At 40.5% G+C, this 21,882-nt stretch overlaps 1 protein-coding gene across 3 annotated transcripts in view; it reads right to left on the bottom strand.

Annotated features, from left to right (window-relative positions):
• Positions 1-1,969: 1,969 nt before the first annotated feature.
• Positions 1,970-21,882, bottom strand: part of lekr1 (Leucine-, glutamate- and lysine-rich protein 1) — a 212,435-nt gene continuing 192,522 nt past the window's right edge. For all 3 annotated transcript variants that reach the window (XM_087993242.1, XM_043702179.2, XM_087993243.1), the window contains 3 exons: positions 16,736-16,900; positions 11,792-12,091; positions 1,970-2,452 (listed from right to left, as the gene is read on the bottom strand). In XM_087993242.1, coding sequence (XP_087849368.1) covers positions 2,072-2,452; positions 11,792-12,091; positions 16,736-16,900 — 846 coding nt within the window. In that variant the 3' untranslated portion in view covers positions 1,970-2,071. The remainder of the gene's footprint in view (positions 2,453-11,791; positions 12,092-16,735; positions 16,901-21,882) is intronic.

Here is a 21,882-nt window from a genome sequence, read left to right as displayed (position 1 = left end):
CTCATCAAAACTGGGATGCAGGAAACAGACTTGAAAAAATTGCAATTCTTATATTTCATATTACTTATTGACCATCACTGTTATGGTCAATTATTATCAATGACGAATATACAGCAATTTGAGAAAAATGTTGATCATCTTGTACCAAAATAAAACCTAGAGGATTACATTTATATCCATTTTATTGAAAAACTGCTTAAAATTTTGTCTCTATCCATTTAACAAATTCAACGTCATAATATTTGTCAATACAAACAATCATAAACTATTTTTGCTAAAGCTTCACAATGTTGGAACTATCCTACTTTCATGACTATGAAGAAATATTTTGAATGATCAACTTATTTATTTCTGCTGCAATTTGGCAAAGACAATTTGACCTATATTGTCTATAGTATCCAGGTACTTCCAAATTAAGCGATTAGAAAAAAAATTAAAAGAGCAAAGAAGTTATAAAAAGATTCAAAATAGAAAGTGGTGATTCAATTAATAAATCTAAAGAACAAAAGTAAACAAAAAAGGAATGATATGTTTGATTACAGTTTAGTGATTAGAGCAATTAACAGAAAGACAAAACAAGGGAAGGCAACAGATGTAATACATTTAAATTGGCAAAAACTTTCAGTAACATGAATTCATGGCAATAGTTACGGATACATGATAGGAGGTTACACAAAAAAGATAGACAGAAAAATGGAGAGTAGCATTAAGGGTAGCTCATCCAACTAACAGAGAGTGGGAAATGGTATTCCACTAGGATCAGTGCTAGGGCCATTGCTGTCCACAATTTACACCAGGAACTGAAAGGCCAATTTCAAACTCTACAAATAATGCCAAATGGGGGTCAGGGGGATGGGAGTATTTCAATCAATCTGTTTTGATATATGATACATCTCGGAAGCAGGTAGGACTTGAATCTGGACTTTCAGGCTCAGAGTTAAGGGCATCATTCCTGCATCACAGAACTCACAAATTTGGGCATAAGGTTGACGTATATACTAAGAATTACAACAAAATATAAGATACTAATAATGTTGCAAAATGTGTGTTTACCTATAATAGTTTCAATACAAGTAAGTATGATATGCTGGATTTTGATAGATAGATTAAAGAGGCCACATACACCTTGCAAAATACAAGTCTAAATGAGCTAGGGTAGCTAAGAGATCAAGATATACAGACACAGAAATTACAAAATGTAGCAAATTATTAATGAGAGATAGAACTGAAAAGGAAAAGAGATTCTGTTAAACTGGTACAGGCTCCTGATCAGAAATCACTTAGATGTGTACAGATATTTATGTTATAGAAATAACAAATAGATGCTACAGAAAGTGCAAGAAAGAGTGATAAGAATATCATAGTTGAAAAGTTATATCTAATGGAAAAAATTTAACAAGCTAGGGCACTTTAGAAAAGAGAGAGATAAGAGGTGTGTTTCTGTTTAAGATGATTAAGCGGGTTTGATAGGGTAAGCATAAGGAAGTTCATTCCAACTCATGGACAGTCAAAACTCCTGGTCATAAGTACAAATATATAGTCATTAATAAATTTAATAGGGAGTTGAAGAGAAATCTCTAAACAGGAGTGATCAGAATATAGAACATGCTACAAGTCATTCAGTTGAACACATGGATGAATTTTAGGGGAAGGTAGCTAATCACATAAAAGAATGGAAATACGTGCCAATAGGTTTGGATTAAGATGTGTGGGAGGAGGGTCCTATGGAGCGTAAGGACTGGCATAGATCAGTTGGGTTGTGCGAACAATTTCTGTGCTGTCCATTCCATGCAACCCTGATGTAAATGGACCTGAAGGAACTTTTTTGTTGTCAGAAAACATTTTCTATTTTTCCAGCATCATTGGGAATGGGCCATATTTAGCTATATTTGAAGGGATTTTACAGTTTTGTGAAGCTACACAACAAGTAATCATTCTTGGCAGAAAACCCAATGGTCCACAATTTCAGTGCATTGTTAGAATCTAATTTTATTTGCAAATACATCAACATTAGATGCACAGTCCAAGCAGATTGATTTTAGTGCAACATTTTCTGTTTTTTGAGAGTATACTACTTTCTTCTTACAGCAGCTGCAATCCTCTGTTTGATTTCACTTACAGATGAAGCTCTCCCTTTTGATGGTTGTAGCATTGGTATGATTGGTAAAGCATTGGTTCCAGCATTGTTTGAGACATTGGCATTCACTGGTAGCCCATGTAAGGCACTGAGTTTAGTTCTGCTACTGTTAGACAGGCTTCTTTGGATCTTATAGCTCCCTGCAGATGAAGAGGATGAATTCAGACTTCCTTGGCTAATTGAACATTGAGAATGTGGATGTTCTCTACTGAGTCTCTTTAGTTCCATCAATTGTTCTCGGGCCTGACTAAGAGCCTCAGTGAGTTCATAGCGTTCTTCACATTCTCTTCGCACTGTTTCTTCAAGAAATGTATTCTGCAAGTGAGAATGTGTTGAAGTTACTTTTCATTTAGAGAAAATGTTTATTAATTGTACTGAACTAGATAAATTGAACTGCAAAAAGGCATATTGTAAAACCTACAAAAGACAATCAAGAAAACAAAATACTGAATTGAAAATCTGTCAACTACTGTCATTGAACTAGCTACATTGCAGCTGAATATGATACTTAAAACACTTTGAATTATAAATGTATTGGTATATTTAGAAGAAAATGACAAAGCACTCAGAGAGCACTATATAATACTATGGTTGTTAATTAAGGGGGAACAATGACATGATAAACTGGACCTTATGTTAATTACATAACTGGTGAAATCAATGGAATAAACACCATGTTGTAGGATGTAGGATATAATTTCTACTCAGCAACTTACATAAATAAATTGGCACAAACATTCTTGAGTAGGCATCCAGAGCCAGTATTCCTGATACTTTTGAATATGCTAGATTAGGTTATTCTGATTATTTTGGGAAGTGCATCCAGAATATTTTTCCTTTTTTTTTCATGAAACGTGGTTATCATCAGTAAAGCCAGCATTTGTTGCCCATTCTAATTTTCCATGAACTAAATTGTTTGCTAGAATATTTCAGAGGGTAGTCACTTTCTTTCCCAAAGGACATTGGTGAACCAGGTTTTAGTGATTTAGAACAATCAATGATAGTTTCCTACTAACAATGACCCTAATGTTCAATCCAAGATTTTATTAATTCAATTTAAATTCCACTAGCTGTCATAGTGGGATTTGAACCCATGTCATAATTGGCATGGGTCTCTGAATTACAGGACCGCAGCAATTCATGAAGGTAACTCACTACCACCTTCTTCAGAGCAATAGGAATGACAAGTGCAGTGGTTGGAACCAGGGCCAGGTGGATCGCATTGACTATGAGATCCTCGATTGGGGTTGTTAACCTGGGCCAATCAGGGACCTCTGGCTGAGAGATCTAAACAGGAGATTCAGAAGATCTCCTTAGTCTAGGGACTGGCTCTGAGCTGGCTGGTCAGAGTCCATGTACTGTGCGCATGTAAATAAAGGGTGACTTGATGATGGGATACCGGCCTCTGTGCAGTTATTTCAGTAAGAAATGCTGGTCTGGCAAATGACACCCATGCCATTTGAACAAACAATTAAAGAAAATACAAGTTATGTATTCACATCCAAGGCCTGATTCACATTCCTTTGCGATTGTACCTGTAATACAAATTCATCACGACTTTCTTCTCTATTAATTCGAATTCACAAGAGTTGGTTATATTCTGGCATCTAAAAACTTAGATGAGTAAATGGCCCTGACAATGGCTGCAAGGTTGTACAGAAGCAATGGAAGGTTTGTAATTGAGAAGCAAACTACCCATTCAACTAAGTTTGGCTTCCTTCTCATTGGGCAGCTGTTGTACAGAGATGGTGGGGGCAGAAGTGAATATGCCCCTCAGTTTGCATTCCACGTTCCTTAACCAGCCAGGCAACATAAAATCCAGTGCTCTGCCAGAACCCATAATGCCAGTAATATCAGACTTGCACGTATATTTGGCAGCATCTTCAAGAAAAACAGAGTTATCATCTCAGGCTTGGGGGCAGAACTTTCCCAGACCTTGAATGATGTGGGTAAATACGAGTCAGTTAGGAAAGTATAGCAATATAAGAAAAATGTTCTCAATATTGAGAAAAAGATCAGATTTTCTACCAAAGCTTTGAATGGTAAGATAAAAATCTCGCTAGTGAACAAAGAAAGAACTATTTGATTGCATTTACATCTCATTATTACCTGTTCGCACTTCACTTTTATATACTTTGCTCTTCTCCCACACAGTGGTGACAATTCCTGATATGAGCCACAGAGAATACCTGTGACTCTGTTTTTCCACATGCTTCTTCAGACCTCCAACTTGCTAGTATATCCCTACATTTCAGAACATACTCCACAGGCAGCAACCACCTGCACCCTCTCATTCATGGATGTAAGCAGAGACATGCACCATATCATTATGGCACATCTCCATTTCACTTAGAATACAGTTCACCGCATCAATACTGCCATTTGGAGCACACCATACTGGCTTTGTAAGTGGCTGCTGGGTGACTCTGCAAAAAGGGACCAAGACCCATCTCATGAATTGTAGCATGGTTCATCTCAGGGCTCTTATCTTGTTTTCTGAGCACTCACTCACTTGGATGTTTACAACCTTGCTTTCTTTTCTGTGTATCGCATTCACCTGGACTGACTTGGCAGCACAACCCCAACTGACCAAGACACTTCCATGGAGTAATGTTCCTGACTAATCCTTGAAGCATATATAGAGTGTGTTGTGTAATTTGCTGGCACATACTGCAGGTATGACCTTTATAAAGCACAGTGCTGCACAAACATATCCACTCTCTTGAATCTCAGTGTTCCTTGTGGAGACAAGTTATCTGCCTCTCCCTCTGAGCTAAAAAACAATACATCCATTAGAGCCTGAAAACCTGTAACTAAGCACTCAAGACACTGTGTGCTGAAAAGCAGTGCAAGCTACAAAGGTTAGCAGCCTTTCACGAAATACTGAAGGTCCTATGAGCTAAGAAAGTAATGTGTCACACACAAAGGCTGGCAGCCTGTCAGTATCAGAGCTGAAATCGGTGAGTCTGTTCAGAAAGCAATGAGAGGCATACAGAGGTTGGTAGTCTCCAAGTAGACATAAAATGAGTGAGCACTAAGAAAGAAAGCTAAGAGTTGTAAATGCATCCTAAAAAAGATGTTTCTGATACATTTGTGCTTCTGTAAGCAAATCGAGCTGGCAGAAACATGTAAGTCACAGGTATCACGGAACTCTAGAGTGTTGAAGGGGTGACGCAGTCTGTGAATTGGTCTAAGACAAGGTATAATGATGTATTAAGGCTATATCATTAAGGCTAGTATTTTTCCGATGTTAACCTATGTAGATAAAAAGTCAAGTAAGGTCATGTCCATTGAGAATGCAGCTGACTGTTGCAATGAAATAGTTAGAATAATCAGCATTCTTAAAGGGGAGGGTAAGCATCCAGACGTCTGTACCAATGACATAGCTAGGAAAAGGGATGAGGTTGTGAAAAGTGAATTTAGGGAGTTAGAAAGGAAGCTAAAAAGGACCTCAACAGTAGTAATCTCTGGGTTGCTGCCTGTACCATACGTTAGTGAGGGCAAGAATAGGAAGATATGGCAGACAAATGTGTGGCTGAAGAATTGGTGCAAGGGGCAAGACTTTAAATTTGTGGATCATTGGATTATATTCTGGAGGAGGTATGACCTATACAAAAGGGGTGGGTTATACATGAACTCAAGGGGGACCAATATCCTTGTGGACAGTTTTGCCAGAGCTGTTGGGGAAGCTTTAAACTTAGGGTAGCAGGGCACCAGGTCAGAAGATGCAGCAGTCGGTTTAAAGGTAGATGCAATGAGAGAAAGACTGTGAGGAAGGGTAGGCTAAAATGGCAAAGGGATGGGAGTCCAGGCAGAAAGGCAGGAGGAAGTGTTGCAGAGCAAAAGTTAGAAAAGAAAGAAGTAAAATTGGGCAACAGAATCATAAACAGGGAGATTGCGAGGTTCTAAAGGGACACTGAGGATAAGGGCACTTTATCTGAATGTCCATAGTATTCGAAACAAAGTCGATGAACTTGTTGTGCAAATCAGTACAAAGGGGTATGATCTAGTTGCCATTACAAAAATGTGGTTGCAAGGTGGTGATGACTGGGAATTAAATATCTAAGGATATCAGGTAATTCGGAAGGATAGGCAGGAAATAAAGGGAGGTGGGGTCACACTTAATTAAGGATGAGATTGGGGCAATAGAGAGAGACGATATAGGATCTAAGGAGCAAAATGTTGAATTCATTTGGATGGAGATCAGGAATAGTAAGAGAAAAAAAAATCACTGGTGGGAGTAGTCTATAGGCCACCCAATAATAATGCTACAACGGCACAGGCAATCAATCAAGAAATATCTGATGCATGTAAGAATGGAATGGCAGTAGTCATGGGGGACTTTAACATGCCCATTGATTGGCCGAATAAAGTTGGAACAGACAGTCTTGAAGAGGAGTTAATAGAACATAGAACATTACAGCACATGCCTATCCAATGACCCTTAACATTGGTGAGTCTACTACTGTTGCAGGCAGTGCGTTCTACACCCCTACTACTTTCTGAGTAAAGAAACAACCTCTGACATCTGTCCTATATCTACCACCCCTCAATGTAAAGCTATGTCACCTCGTGCCAGCCATCACCATCCCAGGAAAAAAGGCTCTCACTGTCCAATCTATCTAACCCTCTGATTATCTTATATGTCTCTATTAAGTCACCTCTCAACCTTCTACTCTCCAATGAAAACAGCCCTAAGTACCTCAGCCTTTCCTCGTAAGACCTTCCCTCCAAACCTGGCAACATCTTGGTAAATCTCCTCTGAACCCTTTCCAAAGCTTCCAAATCCTTCCTATAATCCGGTGACCAGAACTGTACATAATACTCCAAATGTGGCCACACCAGAGTTTTGTTCAGCTGCAGCATCACCTCATGGTTCTGAAACTCAAACCCTCTACCAATAAAAGCTAACACACCATATGCCTTCATAACAACCCTATCAACCTGGGTGGCAACTTTCAAGGATTTATGTATCTGGACATCGAGATCTCTCTGCTCATCTACACGACCAAGAATCTTACCATTAGCCCAGTACTCTGCATTCCTGGTACTCCTTCCAAAGTGAATCACCTCACACTTTTTCTCATTTAACTCCATTTGCCATCTCTCATCCCAGCATATCTATGTCTCTCTGTAACCTATAATATCTTTCGTCACTATCCACAACTCTACCAATCTTGGTGTCATCCGTAAATTTACTAACTCATCCTTCTGTGCCCTCATCCAGGTTGTTTATAGAAATGACAAACAACAATGGATCCAAAACAGATCCTTATGGTATCCCCCTAGTAACTGAACTCCAGGATGAATATTTCCCATCAACCACCACTCTCTGTCTTCTTTCAGCTCGCCAATTTCTGATCCAAGCCACTAAATCACCCTCAATCCCATGCCTCCGTATTTTGAGTCTACTGTGGGAAACCTTATCAAATGCCTTACTGAAATCCATAAACACCACATCAATGGCTTTAGCCTCATCCACTTGTTTGGTCACCTTCTCAAAGAACTCAATAACATTTGTGAGGCACCACCTACCCTTCACAAAACCATGTTCACTATCCCTAATCAACTTATTCCTCTTTAGAGGATTATGAATCCTACCTCTTATAACCCTTTCCAACACTTTATCCACAACCATAATTACCAGGGTTGTCTTTACTCCCCTTCTTGAGCAAGGGGATAACATTTGTTATCCTCCAGTCTTCTGGTACTATTCCTGTAGACAATGACGACATAAAACTCTGCAATCTCCTCCCTGGCTTCCCAAAGAATCCTAGGACTGACCCATCTAAAGTACTTGAACTATAGTATTCCCGGTCAATATTTGGAAAGTTAAAATCCTCCATAACAACTACCCTGTCACTCTCGCTCCTATAGAGGATCATCTTTGCTATCCTATCCTCTACATCTCTGGAACTATTCGGAGGCTGATAGAGAATTCCCAACAGGGCAACCTCTTCTTTCCCGTTTCTAATCTCAGCCCATACTACCTCAGCAGACAAGTCCTCAAAATCCTTTCTGCAACCGTAATACCGTCCTTGACTAACAGTGCCACACCACCCCCCCTTACCATTTTCTCTATTCTTACTGAAATATCTAAATCCCAGAACCTGCAATAACCATCCCTGTCCCTGCTCTATCCACATCTCTGAAATGCCCACAACATTGAAATGCCAGGTACAAACCCATGCTGCAAGTTCACCCATCTTATTCCGGATGCTCCTGGCGTTGAAGTAGACACATTTCAAACCAACTTCTTGCCTGCCAGTGCCTTCTTGCAATCTTGAAATCTTAGTTCTGGCTTCACTACTCTCATCCTCCCGTAAACTCCAACTACAATTTCGGTTCCCATCCCCCTGCTAAATTAATTTAAATCCACCCGATGAGCATTAGCAAATCTCCCCCCCCCAGGATATTGTTACCCCTCTGGTTCAGGTGAAGACCATCCTGTGTGTAGTGGTCCCACCTACCCCAGAAAGAGCCCCAATTATCCAAGAATCCAAAACCCTCCCTCCTGCACCATCCCTGTAGCCACGTGTTCAACTTCTCTCTCTTTTCCTCACCTCGCTAGCATGTGGGTTCATAGAACTCTTATGTGATAACTTTCTTGAACAGCATGTTACTGAACCTACAAGGGAGCGGGCAATCTTAGATCTGTTTCCGTGTAATGAGACAGGTAAAATTAATGATCTCGTGGTAAGGATCCTCTCCGAAAGAGTGATCACAGTATGATCGAAATTCGGATACAAATGGAGGATGAAATAGCATCATCAAAAACTAGGGTGCAATGTTTAAATAAGGAAGAATATAATGTGATGAGGAAGGAGTTGGCTAAATTAGACTGGGAACATGGGTTATATGGTGGAACAGTTGAGAAACAGGGGAGGACTTTCAAAGAGAATTTTCACAGTGCTCAAGGAAAGTACATTCTGGCCAAAAACAAGGATAGCAAGGGTAGGAAGGGCCAACCTTGGATAACCAAGAAAATAAAGGAAGGCATCCAATTGAAAGCTCAGGCTTACAAAGTAGACAAGAGTATTGGGAAACAGAAAAATTGGGAAAACTTTAAAGAGCAACACAAAAACCACGAAGCAAGCAATAAAGACAGGAAAGATAGATTATGAATGCAAACTAGCACTGAATATAAAAACAGGCAGGAAATGTTTTTATAAATATATAAAATGGAAAAGAGTGGCTAAAGTGGACATAGGTCCCTTGCAGGATGAGAAAGGAAAATTAATATTGGGTAATGCTGGAACATTCAACAACTATTTTGTGTCAGTTTTCACAGTGGAATGTGTCCAACACCCCACAGAATGATGCTAACGATATGATGGGAGGTGAGGACATCAATTCAATTGTTATCACTAAAAGGGCAATGTTGAGTAAACTTGAGGGTCTAAAGGTAGTTAAGTCCCCTGGTCCTGACAGAATGCATCCCAGAGTGCTGAAAGAAATGGCAAAAGTTACAGTAGATGTATTAGTGGTAATTTACCAAAATTCACTGGACTCTGGGCAGGTTCCGGCGGACAGCAAGACAGCAGATGGCACGCCACTGTTTAAAAAAGGGTGTAGACAAAAGGCGGGTAACCATAGACCAGTTAGCTTAACATCTGTAGTTGGGAAAATGCTGGAGGCTATCATTAAAGGAGAAATAGTGAAACATCTGGATGGAAAGGGTTCGATCAGGCAGATGCAGCATGAATTCAGGAAGGGAAGGTCATGTTTGACCAAACTTACTGGAGTTCTTTGAGGATGTAACAAGCACAGTGGATGGAAGGGAACAGGTGGATGTTGTATACTTGGATGTCCAGATGGCATTCGATAAAGTGCCACATAAAAGGCTCACCCATAAGAAAAGAATACATGGAGTTGCGAGGAATGTACTAGCATGGACAGAGGACTGGTTAACCAATAGAAAGCAGAGTTGGGATAAATGGGTACTTCTCTGGTTAGAGATCAGTGGTGACTGGGGTGCCACAGAGTGGGTGGTGGGCCCTCAACTGTTCATGATATATATAAATGATTTAGAAGTGGAGACCGAGTGTAACATATCCAAGTTTGCTGATGACATTAAATTGAGTGGAAAGGCAAACTGTGCAGAGGATGTGGAGGGTCTACAGAAAGATTTATTTAGTTTAAGTGAGTGGACAAGGGTTTGGCAGATGGAGTACAATATTGGTTAATGTGAGGTTATCCATTTTGGACGTAAAAATAGTAGATCAAAGTATTATTTAAACGGTGAAAGATTGCAGCATACTGTTGTGAAGAGGGACTTAAGAGTGCTCATACATGAATCACTAACAGTTGATTTGCAGGTGCAACAGGTAATCAGGATGGCAAACGGAATATTGGCTCTCATTGCTAGAGGGACTGAATTTAAGAGTAGGGAGGTTTGGCTGTAATTGTACAAGGTGTTGGTGAGACCGTACCTGGAGGAGGTTCACCAGGTTGATTCTGGAGATGAGGGAGTTACCCTTTGAGGAGAGGTTGAGCCACGTGGGTCTGTATTCGCTAGCATTTAGAAGAATGAGAGAGGATCTTACAGAAACATATAAAATTATGAAAGGGATAGATAAGATAGAGGCAGGCACGTTGTTTCCGCTGATGGGTGAGACTCGGGCTAGGGGTCATGGCCTCGAGCTTAGAGGAGTAGATTTAGGACAGGGATGAGGATGAACTGCTTTTTCCAGACAGTAGTGAATCTGTGAAATTCTCTGCTCAAGGAAGCAGTAGAGGCAGCTTAATTAAATATAGTCAAGACACAGTTGGATGGGTTTTAGCATGGTAGGGGAATTAAGGGTTATGGGAATAATGCAAGTAAGAGGAGCTGAGATTATGGATAGATCAGCCATGATTTTAATGAATGGCGGAGCAGGCTTGATGGGCCAAATGGCCTACCTCTGCTTCTATTACTATATTATGATAAGCATTCAGGTAAGCTACAGTTGCGAGCTATCAATTCTGACTTAGATGTTGAGAACTTGCACCATCTAGTTTCTCGAGGAATGGAATTGGAAGTGGTTTATAATTAAAATGAGTTAGGGCTTCAATGAGATGTAAATGCATGGAAGAAGTGTAGTCGCTGCAATTTGGGAAAAATGGTCCTCAACATTGAGTTTCTGATCTTTTCATTTTCCCACCTTCTCGCCTTTGTTCTTGCTACACCAGGAAAGATAAGATCAACCAATATGTCCATCCATAATATTTTGACCTGCACTGGAAAGTGTTGGAATTTCCAAATGAGCTGTCTTAGGTGGCACCCTGTCAGACCTTGCTTCTGTTCCAAATTCTCACCTCCTCAACATGAATAATTGTGCCTTAATCGAATAATATTGAGGTGAGTCATTTTATTACATTATCAAATGCTTAGGAAATGGGCTAGTGCATTTTGTGAAGATTGTTTAAGGAGTAGAGACATGAAAGATTAATGAGCTTGTGTTTATGAATAAGAACAGCTCTATTGTCCTCACCTGATATTCATATGTGGGTACTTCCACTGATTAGCAAAGGGGCCAAACACACAGGCTCATACCTGGAACATTCTGGGGGGGTCTGTACAGCTCAACTGCTTAATATATGAAATTATTGGGGCATTACACGCTCTCCTAAAAAATGTTAAAAAGCTAGGCATTTGTAATAAGAAGAACATACCTCTGCTTTGGCCTGGTCCAGTTCACGTTTTAGCTGCTGTACCTCCTGCTGTGTTTCTCTTAACTCAATTGATTTCTGCTGTATTTCACTCCTCAGTTCCTCAGTTATGGATTCTATTTTGCCCTGTTCTTGTTTTAGCTGTGCCTCTAGCTGAGAGATTACCTTTTCCAAGTTATAGATTTTACAATCTTTAGAACGTCCACTCTCTATTGACCGGCACTGAATGTCTTGAAGCTCTTTCTTCAGTTTGCTCACTTCCAACTGTAATGCTTTGGTAGCATCACTGATTAAGTCAGAAACCTAACAAAAAACATCCAAAATATAATCCATATAGAAATTAGTTGAGGTGAAAAAGTACTTGATTTATCAAACTTCAATTTTAATATCCATCTATTTACAAATTTGCTAGAAAGACAAACATTAAACACTGATGATCTAACAGCTGTCTCTTTCAAATAATGACAGTTCTACATATGGCTATAAGAAGAAAGTTAAACTTCATAGAGTTAATAAGCATTATATTGTGACAGGAAAGCTTAAATTTTACTTTTGAAATGATTTTACATTTTTAAATTATTTGTTATTTTAACACATTGTAAAGCACCCCTATAGCCTTCCTAAAGTATGACTTCTGTTATCTCTGTAGAGTTCCACAAATATAATAGAATATCTGGAAATAGCAGTTATGTTAAGAGAGTGTGTGGATGAAGTCCACGGGCGGCACGGTGGCACAGTGGTTAGCACTGCTGCCTCACAGTGCTAGAGACCTGGGTTCAATTCCCACCTCAGGCGACTGACTGTGTGGAGTTTGCACGTTCTCCCCGTGTCTGCGTGGGTTTCCTCCGGGTGCTCCGGTTTCCTCCCACAGTCCAAAGATGTGCAGGTCAGGTGAATTGGCCATGCTAAAATTGCCCGTAGTGTTAGGTAAGGGGTCAATGTAGGGGTATGGGTGGGTTGCGCTTCGGCGGGGCGGTGTGGACTTGTTGGGCCGAAGGGCCTGTTTCCACACTGTAAGTAATCTAATCTAATCTAAAAAAAAGTCTATAATAAAGACAAAATTGTACACTAATTGTGAAGGGAATGGGCTTGTCAAGTCTAAAGACTTTTACAATCATCCATGCTTTCTTATGGTCTTAATTTCCAACAAATGTCTTAAAATCTGAATGCTTAACTAGTATTTAGATACATCCAGTACATATTAGTCTCATCCACGTTTATCACACCTCTTTTATGCTCTTAAGCACTTTATATCCTGGCTTTAGCATTTTGTCATTTTAACTGTTATTATCCTTTGTTTGATTAAGATGTTTCCTTGTGCCCTGATTAAGTACAACATTTAATCAATTCACAGTTTGATTAAAGATACATTTGTAACTTTATTTTGAGTTTCTTAGACAAAAAATGACTATCCTCAAAAATAGTTTCCTGATCCAAGTGTTTTGGGAAGTGTGAGATCATTAAAACTGTTACCTTAATGCACTTCATTTACTTTACAAGCAGCTATTCTGGATTAGTGGTGCTGGAGGGGCACAGCAGTTCAGGCAGCATCCCAGGAGCTTCGAAATCGATGTTTCGGGCAAAAGCCCTTCATCAGGAATAAAGGCAGTGAGCCCCACTCACCCATTGTACTCTATGCTACTTTCTCCCCACCCCACCCTCCTCTAGCTTATCTCTCCACGCTCCAGGCTCACTGCCTTTATTCCTGATGAAGGGCTTTTGCCCGAAACGTCGATTTCAAAGCTCCTTGGATGCTGCCTGAACTGCTGTGCTCTTCCAGCACCACTAATCCAGAATTTTTAAACAGTAGCTGCTTGTAAAGTAAATGGTGCATTAAGGTAACAGAATCTGGTTTCCAGCATCTGCAGTCATTGCTTTTACCTACTGTTTAAAAATTGTACTGCATATGAAAATTGTACTGATCAATATTGTGTAAGGGCTTTGGGACCACACCCCCAACCCCTCCCATTTATCCCGCCACCCCAGAGACTCCCTGCCTCATTCCTGAAGGGCTTTTGCCTGAAACATCGATTTTCCTGTTCCTCGGATGCTGCCTGACCTGCTGTGCTTTTCCAGCACCACTCTAATCTTGACTCAGATCCCCAGCATCTGCAGTCCTCACTTTCGCCTTTGGGACCCTGAAGCAACTTTTCAATTATGTCATGGAACTGGGTGTCCCTGATTATAAATAGAGCAGTGTGGACAAAGTTAGGACACACTGCACTGCCTTTTGGAAGAAGGCTACCAGACCTCACCAATCTAGATTGGAAGTCTCACATGAGAACATGGACACAAACATATGAAGAAGATGGATTAAACCTTACCTAATGTAACTATAAATCACAGCCTTTATATATTATGTTTTATAATGTATTATAAATGTTATTTTGAAGTCTAAGTGTGAAGACAGTTCTTGGCTTGTTCTACCTCCTTCCTAACCTCCAGGGATCTCCCATCCACAGCCTCCAACCTCATTGTGAACCCTGCACTGCCCGATTCTACCTCCTTCCCAAGATTCACAAACCTGATGGCCCCAGTCTCAGCTTGTAAAACTAAACTCACCTCTTCCTACCTCAACACCATCCTGTCCCCCTTAGTTCCCCACCTATGTTCGTGACACCATCCATGCCCTTCTATTCCTCCAAGATTTTCATTTCCCCACTCCAATACCTCATCTTCACCATGGACATTCGGTCCCTGTACACATTGATCTGCCATGATGAAGGTCTCCAAGCCCTCTATTTCTTCCTTTCACACTGTCTCAACCAGCACCCTTCCACTGACACCCACATCCGCCTAGCTGAATTGGTCCTCACCCTCAACAACTTCTCCTTTCGATCCTCCCATTCCTCCAAACCAAAGGGTAGCCATGGGCACCCGCATGGGATGCAACTATGCCTGTCTGTTCATTGGATATGTGGAACAGTCCATCTTCTGCAGTTACACCGGCACCAACCCCCTACCTGTTCCTCCGCTACATCAATGTCTGTATCGGCGCCGCCTCGTGCTTCCATGAGGAGGTTGAACAGTTCATCAACTTTACCAACACCTACCACCCCGACCTCAAATTCACTTGGACCATCTCGGAAACCTCCCTCCCCTTCCTGGACCTCTCTATCACCGTCTCTGGCGACCGACTAACTACAGACATATACTACAAGCCCACCGTCTCCCACAACTACTTAGACTACACTTCCTCCCACCCTACCTCCTGTAACAACGCCATCCCTTATTCCCAATTCCTCCGGCTCTGCCGCATCTGTGCCCAGGTTGATCAATTCCACCTCAGAAAGTCCCAGATGGCCTCCTTCTTCCACGATCGCAACTTCCCTTCCCAAGTGGTTGACGATGCCCTCCAGCGCATCTCCTCCACTTCATGCAGAACTGCCCTTGAACCCCACCCCTCCCAACGCAACAAGGACAGAACCCACCAGATCCTCACCTTCCACCTCATCAACTTTCGCATACAACGCATTATTCTCCGCCACTTCTGCCAACTCCAAACGGATCCCAGAGATATATTTTCCTCCCCATCCTATCAGTGTTCTGAAAATACCATTCCCTCCGCAACTCCCTCGTCAGGTCCACACCCCTCCACCCCACATCTGGCACCTTTCCCTGCTACCACAGGAAGTGCAAAACCTGCACCTACACCACTCCCCTCACCTTCATCCAAGGCCCCAAGGGATCCTTCCACATCTGTTTGAAATTTACCTGCATTTCTACCAATGTCATCTACTGCATCCATTGCACCCGTGCGGTCTCCTCTACATGGTGAAGACAGGACGCCTTCTTGTGGATCGTTTCAGAGAACATCTCTGGGACACCCACACCCACCAACCCCAACACCCCATGACTGAACACTTCAGCTCCCCCCTCCCACTCCGTCAAGGAAATGCAGATCCTGGGCCTCCTCCACTGCCAAACCGTTACCACCTGACGCCTAGAAGAAGAACACCTCATATTCCGCCTTGCAACCGTGCAACCACATGGGATAAATGTGGATTTCAACAGCTTCCTCATTTCCCCTCCCCCCACATAATCCCAGTCCCAAGCCTTTAACTCAGCACCGCCCTCCCGACCTGTCCTTCAATCTCCCCTCTGAAGTATCACCTTCTCCCGTACCTTCATCCACCTATCGTTTTCTCAGCTACTTTCCCCCAACCCCACCCCCCTCCCATTTATCTCTCAACCTCGACCCACACATATCATTCCTGATGAAGGGCTTATGCCCCAAACATCAATTCTCCTGCTGCTCGGATGTTGCCTGACATGCTGTATTTTTCAAGCACTACACTCTCAGTCCGGCATGAAACTAAACTCAGAGTTTGGCACCAACCACATGATAAAAGATGGTGTCAGGATAGGATATACTGCCTAGAAAATCACGACAGCACTGAAGATCAGGAATAGGGCTGAGATCATCTGGTGAAGTGAAGAATTAAAAAAAACACTTTTTTCAATAAAGAGCCAGTACAGTTTTAAGACCAGCTAGTAGCCAGGAAAGCCACAGAGCTGAACAACAGATGTGAAAGAAAGATCCCTGAAAAGAAAACTCTCCAGAGAAACCATCTGAACACTCTGTTCCAAATCAGTAACAGAAGAAACATGCCTTCAAAAAAAGTAGCAAGTAGCTAAGGGGAGAAATCAGAATCAAATACCCACAAAAAGCAGCCAACACCAGACATTCACAGATTTCATATGAATACAGTTCCACAAATTATTTTGCTCATTAATAATGGTAAAGAATACTGCAAGAAAATAAAACATTTGATAAAATGTGACTTGAAAACATATGTGTATCACACTAGGAATATAATGGGCTGTGTAACTATTTTCTTGCATATGTTGTATACTTAGGTTGCTCATATGCACTCACAAACAAATGTACACAATCATGAGATCACAGCATTTCAAAACCTATTTTGATTAAGATATACCAGAAACCTGTGCCTGTAGTGTCTTGCGCTCTTCATTGTGTTTATTTATTAGTTCTTGCTGTTTTTGTCTTTCTGTATCAATTTCAATCTTTGCTTCTTCCTTCATCTGAAGTGCTAATTCCTTAAGCTCTGTGTAGTGATGAGCCTGTTGCTTGGATAACTCAGTATCTATCTGGAGAACAAACAATGAGCATTGCTTACTGCTTAGAATAATATGAATAGAATCAAATATCAGTAACTACATTTTCTGTGCAAAGAATTTAAAATTTACCAAGTGGGGAAAAGTTAATTCAAATTAGCACATATTGCCTTTTTTCATGAATTTTTACTTTTATTACTGGTACAAGAGCAGGTTTTAGCATTTTTTAAGTAAGCAATATTATGGATATGACAACAATATTAGTTATAAATGACTGAAAATATTATATTCCTAGAGTTGATTGAATGATTTTCAAATGCAAGAATTACCTAGACACACCAAAGGATACATATTTGAGGTAATAAATCATTTACAAAATGATAATACAATCAAGCATAGATAACATGGCTTAATGAAAAGGAAACCATATTCTACATAGTTCCTTGAGGGTAACCAGTAGCATTGATAAGGAGGAATGAATAGATGCATTTCCAAAAGGTACTCAATAAAGTATCATAAAAAGAGTTACTATATAAGGTACGATTTCAATAATACAATATTTTGGCATGCTAAGAAGATTGGGTAACTTGGAGATAATGAGGACTACAGATGCTAGAAAGTCAGAGTCAGTAAAGCATGGAGCTGGAAAAAGCACAGCAGATCAAGTAGCATCAGAAGCGCAAGGAAGTCGATGTTTTAGGTCGGAACCTTTCCTCTGGACTGGAGAGAGAGAGAAGGGGGCTGAGAAATAATTGGATAACTATTAGGAAACAGAAATGCGAGAAAAATGGATCAGTTGAAATTGACAACTTTAATCAGTGCAGTGCACAATAATCTATGTGAACAACATGGATGAAGGGACCAAATGTTTAATGGCCAAATTTGTTGCTGATGTAAGTATGTGAGGAAAGCAAATTGTGAATATGATACAAAGGACTGAATTTTCATTCCTAAGTTGGGAGTGTAGAGTCTGGAAAATTTCTGGCTCCATAAACCTCACTAAAGAGAAAGTGCCTCAGGAGGTCCAATGTTGATACTGGGGAAATGGAGTTTAAATAGAAGTAAGGCCTACTACCCCTCAAAACAGGATGGAAGAGGCAACATTATAACATAAGAACTAGATGCAGAAGTCAGCAATTCAATCTCCCTAGCCTGTTTTGACATTTAATATGATCATCGTTGATCTCATCTCAGCCTCAATTCCACTTTACTGCCAGATCTCCATAACCCTTCAAAATGTTTCTAATTAAAAATCTGTCTCTCTCCTCCTTAAATTTACTCAGTCTCCTGGCATCCATGTAATTTTGGGTCATCAATTTGACAAATTCATGATCCTTTGAGAGAAGTAATTTCTCCTCATCTCTGTTTTAAATTTGCTACCCCTTATCCAAAACATGATCCCTTGTTCTAAATTGCCCCACAATCCCCTTTAGCATCTTATATACCTCAATTAGATCCGTTATCATTATTTTAAAATCTAAAGACAACAGGTTTAAATGTTCACTCTCGCTTCATGAGACAAACTTATCTCTGGAACCAATCTGGTGAACCTCCTCTGAACTGCCTCCAATACAACTACATTCTCCTCAACTGTAGGGACCAAAACTATGCAATACTCCAGGTGCAGTTTCACTAATGCCTTGTACAGCTGGAGCAACATTCAACTACTTTTACATTATATTTCTTTAGCAATAAATGTCAAAATTCCATTTGCCTTCTTTATCACCTGCTGTACCTACAGACTCTTTTCTGTGATTCATGCAGAACATCCAGAGCTCTCGACACCAAAGCATTTTGTAGTTTCTCTCCATTTAGATAAGTTGCCTTTCTATTCTTCTGACCAAAATGAGTTGGAGAATTAAACGTTTTCCTTCACAGTCATAGAGTTATACAGCACAGGAACAGACCGTTCAGTCCAACTTGCTAGCACTGACCAGATATCCCTAACCTGAACTAGTCCCATTTGCCAGCATTTGGCCCATATGCCTCTAAACCCTTCCTATTCATGTACCCATCCAGATGTAATTTAGGAACTCTTATCCTCAGGAGATAGTGAAGGTGGGGTAATTCAATATTTTGAAGGTGGTAAAGGTAGATTCTTGTTAGGCAAGGGAAGCAAAGGTTATCAGGGGGTAGATGGAAATTTGGAATTCAAAACATAAATAGATCTTACTGAATGAAGGAGCAGGCTTGGATGCTTTCTTTTGCTCCTAATTCATATGTTCACATTCCAAAACCATGTCCCCCACCAACTTCCTTTTTTCCTTAAACCTTCTATGCCACTTACCAGTTTGCACTCATAGGCAGACTTCAGGATCCAACTTGAGAATATGATCAAGTTATAGGTTTCAATTGATTAAATTAACATATTTATTGATTAAAAACATATTTGCTACATTTAAACTCCTTTAACAATTTATGCCCTTATAAAAAGAAGTATTTTTGTTTATGGCTCTACATCTACTTGAAACTGTCAATCAATCTGTGAACTAAAACACATCCTGATATTAGAGGTTGGGATCCCATTGAATTTGAACGTTTTCAGTATTTTCTGTGTGGCATAAGACCTCAAGCAATGGCTGTTCCACCAGTTACATCCCCCTTTCTTAAACATTAAGCAAAACTTCTTATACAAGGAGAAAAGGCAAGTTCAAGATGATTGGTATAGAGTCTACCACTCCATTGACTCCTGGTGTCCTAAGTTGTTTAGGAAAAACAGAAGGGTTTGTTCTTAGGTAAAATGAAAACTAACCTTATAATGGAAGTGGGAAAGCAGGACAATGGTTATTTTGTTGTGAACAGTAGTCTGTGCTCACTAGCTGAAAAAGTTTCAGACAAGTTATTAACTGCCATTGTAGATTACCAACTCTAAAGAAGGGTACCTCAATAAATGCTCAGAGTTAGAGGGTATGTCCTTCTTGAAGGACAATGCTCACTTGAAAGTTGTCTCTTTCAGATTGAAAATGGTCCAGTAGAGGTGGATGTCGCCTCCACCACTTTGAATTGCTACTAGTTGTATACTTTTCTGCCTAATTAATAAATGTATCATATCTAATCTGTTGCATCTTAACAAATATCTACCATATCACAGACCTTCCCTTTTTCTTATTTTCCCCACTCTTACTTTCTTTTGTTGAAAAGATTTTCTAACCTTCTAAATTTCTAATAATTCTGACGAAAGCTTACAGACTTGAAGCATTACTCCTATCTGTGTAGAGTTTGCACATTCTCCCCGTGTCTCTGTGGGTTTCCTCCAGGTGCTCCGGTTTCCTCCCACAGTCGAAATATGTGTAGGTCAGGTGAATTAGCCATGCTAAATTGCCCATAGTATTAGGTGCATTAGTCAGAAGGAAATGGGTCTGGGTGGGTTACTCTTCTGAGGGTTGGTGTGGATTTCTTGGGAATCTAATTTTTCCCACAGGTGGCACAGTGGCTCAGTGGTTAGCACTGCTGCCTCACAGCATCAGGGACCTGGGTTCAATTCCCACCTCGGGCAACTGTCTGTGTGGAGTTTGCACATTCTCCCCATGTCTGTGTGGGTTTCCTTCGGGTGCTCCGGTTTCCTCCCACAATCCAAAGATGTGCAGGTCAGGTGAATCGGCCGTGCTAAATTGCCCATAGTGTTAGGTGCATTAGTCAGGGGTAAATTTAGGGGAATGGGGCTCGGTGGGTTGCCCTTCGGAGGGTTGGTGTGGACTTGTTGGGCTGAAGGGCCTGTTTCCACACTGTAGGGAATCCAATCTAATTACCATTTTTCTTCTCTCCACAGATGCTACCAGATCTGCTAAGTATTTCTTATTTACCTTTTGTCCTGCCCACACTACACCAAAAATATTCTATAAGAACAAACTTTACCAAAACAAATTCAAAATGGTTCTAATTCTGGCAAAAAATGTTTTCTAAATTATAGTTGCCATGCTAGTTCCTCACACACCTATTAAGTATCTCTCTGCTGCATGCTACTGCATCCTGTACTACCAGTTTGTTTGGAGGGAGCTCCAGGCCAGAAGGGATTTTAAAAATGCTTTCATATCATGTGGACATCATTGGCAAAACCCAGTATTTTTTCCTCACTGCAAATTCTCTTGAAACAAATGGCTTGCCAGGCCAATTCATAGAGCAAATAAGCGTCAGCCATATTTGTTTGGCTTGGATAGAAGGTTAGATAGGGTAAGGGCAGCAGATTTTCTTCTTGAAATGCTATTAGTGAACCATTTATGTTTATACTACAATTGGTGATATTTGACCTGATCACCATTCCTGAGACTAGCTTTATATTTCAAATTTATTAATTAAATTGAAACTTCACTAGCAAGCACCATGGTGGGATTTGAATCCAAGTTCTTACAGCATTAGCCTGAGTCTCAGAATTACTTATCCAGAGAAATCATCACCATACCACCATCTGCCTCTAAGATCCAATTTATCCGAGTCTCTGAATCATGACCTTTTGGTGTGTTTCCACCTACAAGTCTTCAGATCCTTAGTCTTTAAAGTTCCTTTCTGAAAGTGAAACAGGGAAACAAGAACACTTCCAAGTATGCTTCCATTCCCAGGGTTAGCCTGCTGCAATTTGCTGCTGCAGTATTGATAGCTATTGAGCACTACAGCTCTTTGTAAGGGGATGACAAAGCCAGTGCTGTCACTCAGATTTTAGCTCAGGATGGTGAGATCTGTTCCTGTACTGTACCCTTTTAAGCATTCCTGAGTACGGCAAATACAAGAAAATTAGATTGAGCATTGTGCCTCAGCAAGGCCAGCTGCCTAATTGTTCATCCTTCAAAGTTACTGACGCAGAATTATGTCACTCTTCAGTCTTCTGTGTATGACTTTTCTCCATTGGCAGTGCCAGTGCAATTCATTACCACAGGTACAAGAACAGGAAATTCTGTTTCAGCTATCACTTTTTTTTTTACATATAAATCATGGTTTTATTTCCTTTTTAATCTACAAATAATTAGTGAGAAGATGACCAGTCAGGCTCTCAATTTAAGAAAAATAAATATCCATGAGTA

The sequence above is a fragment of the Chiloscyllium plagiosum genome, unplaced genomic scaffold (assembly GCF_037043375.1).
Source record: "Chiloscyllium plagiosum isolate Xiang-an unplaced genomic scaffold, Cpla_swu_hap1 HiC_scaffold_13, whole genome shotgun sequence".
Classification (NCBI taxonomy): Eukaryota; Metazoa; Chordata; class Chondrichthyes; order Orectolobiformes; family Hemiscylliidae; genus Chiloscyllium; species Chiloscyllium plagiosum.
Note: the sequence above shows the minus strand (reverse complement) of the source record. Positions and strands in the feature narration are given on the sequence as shown.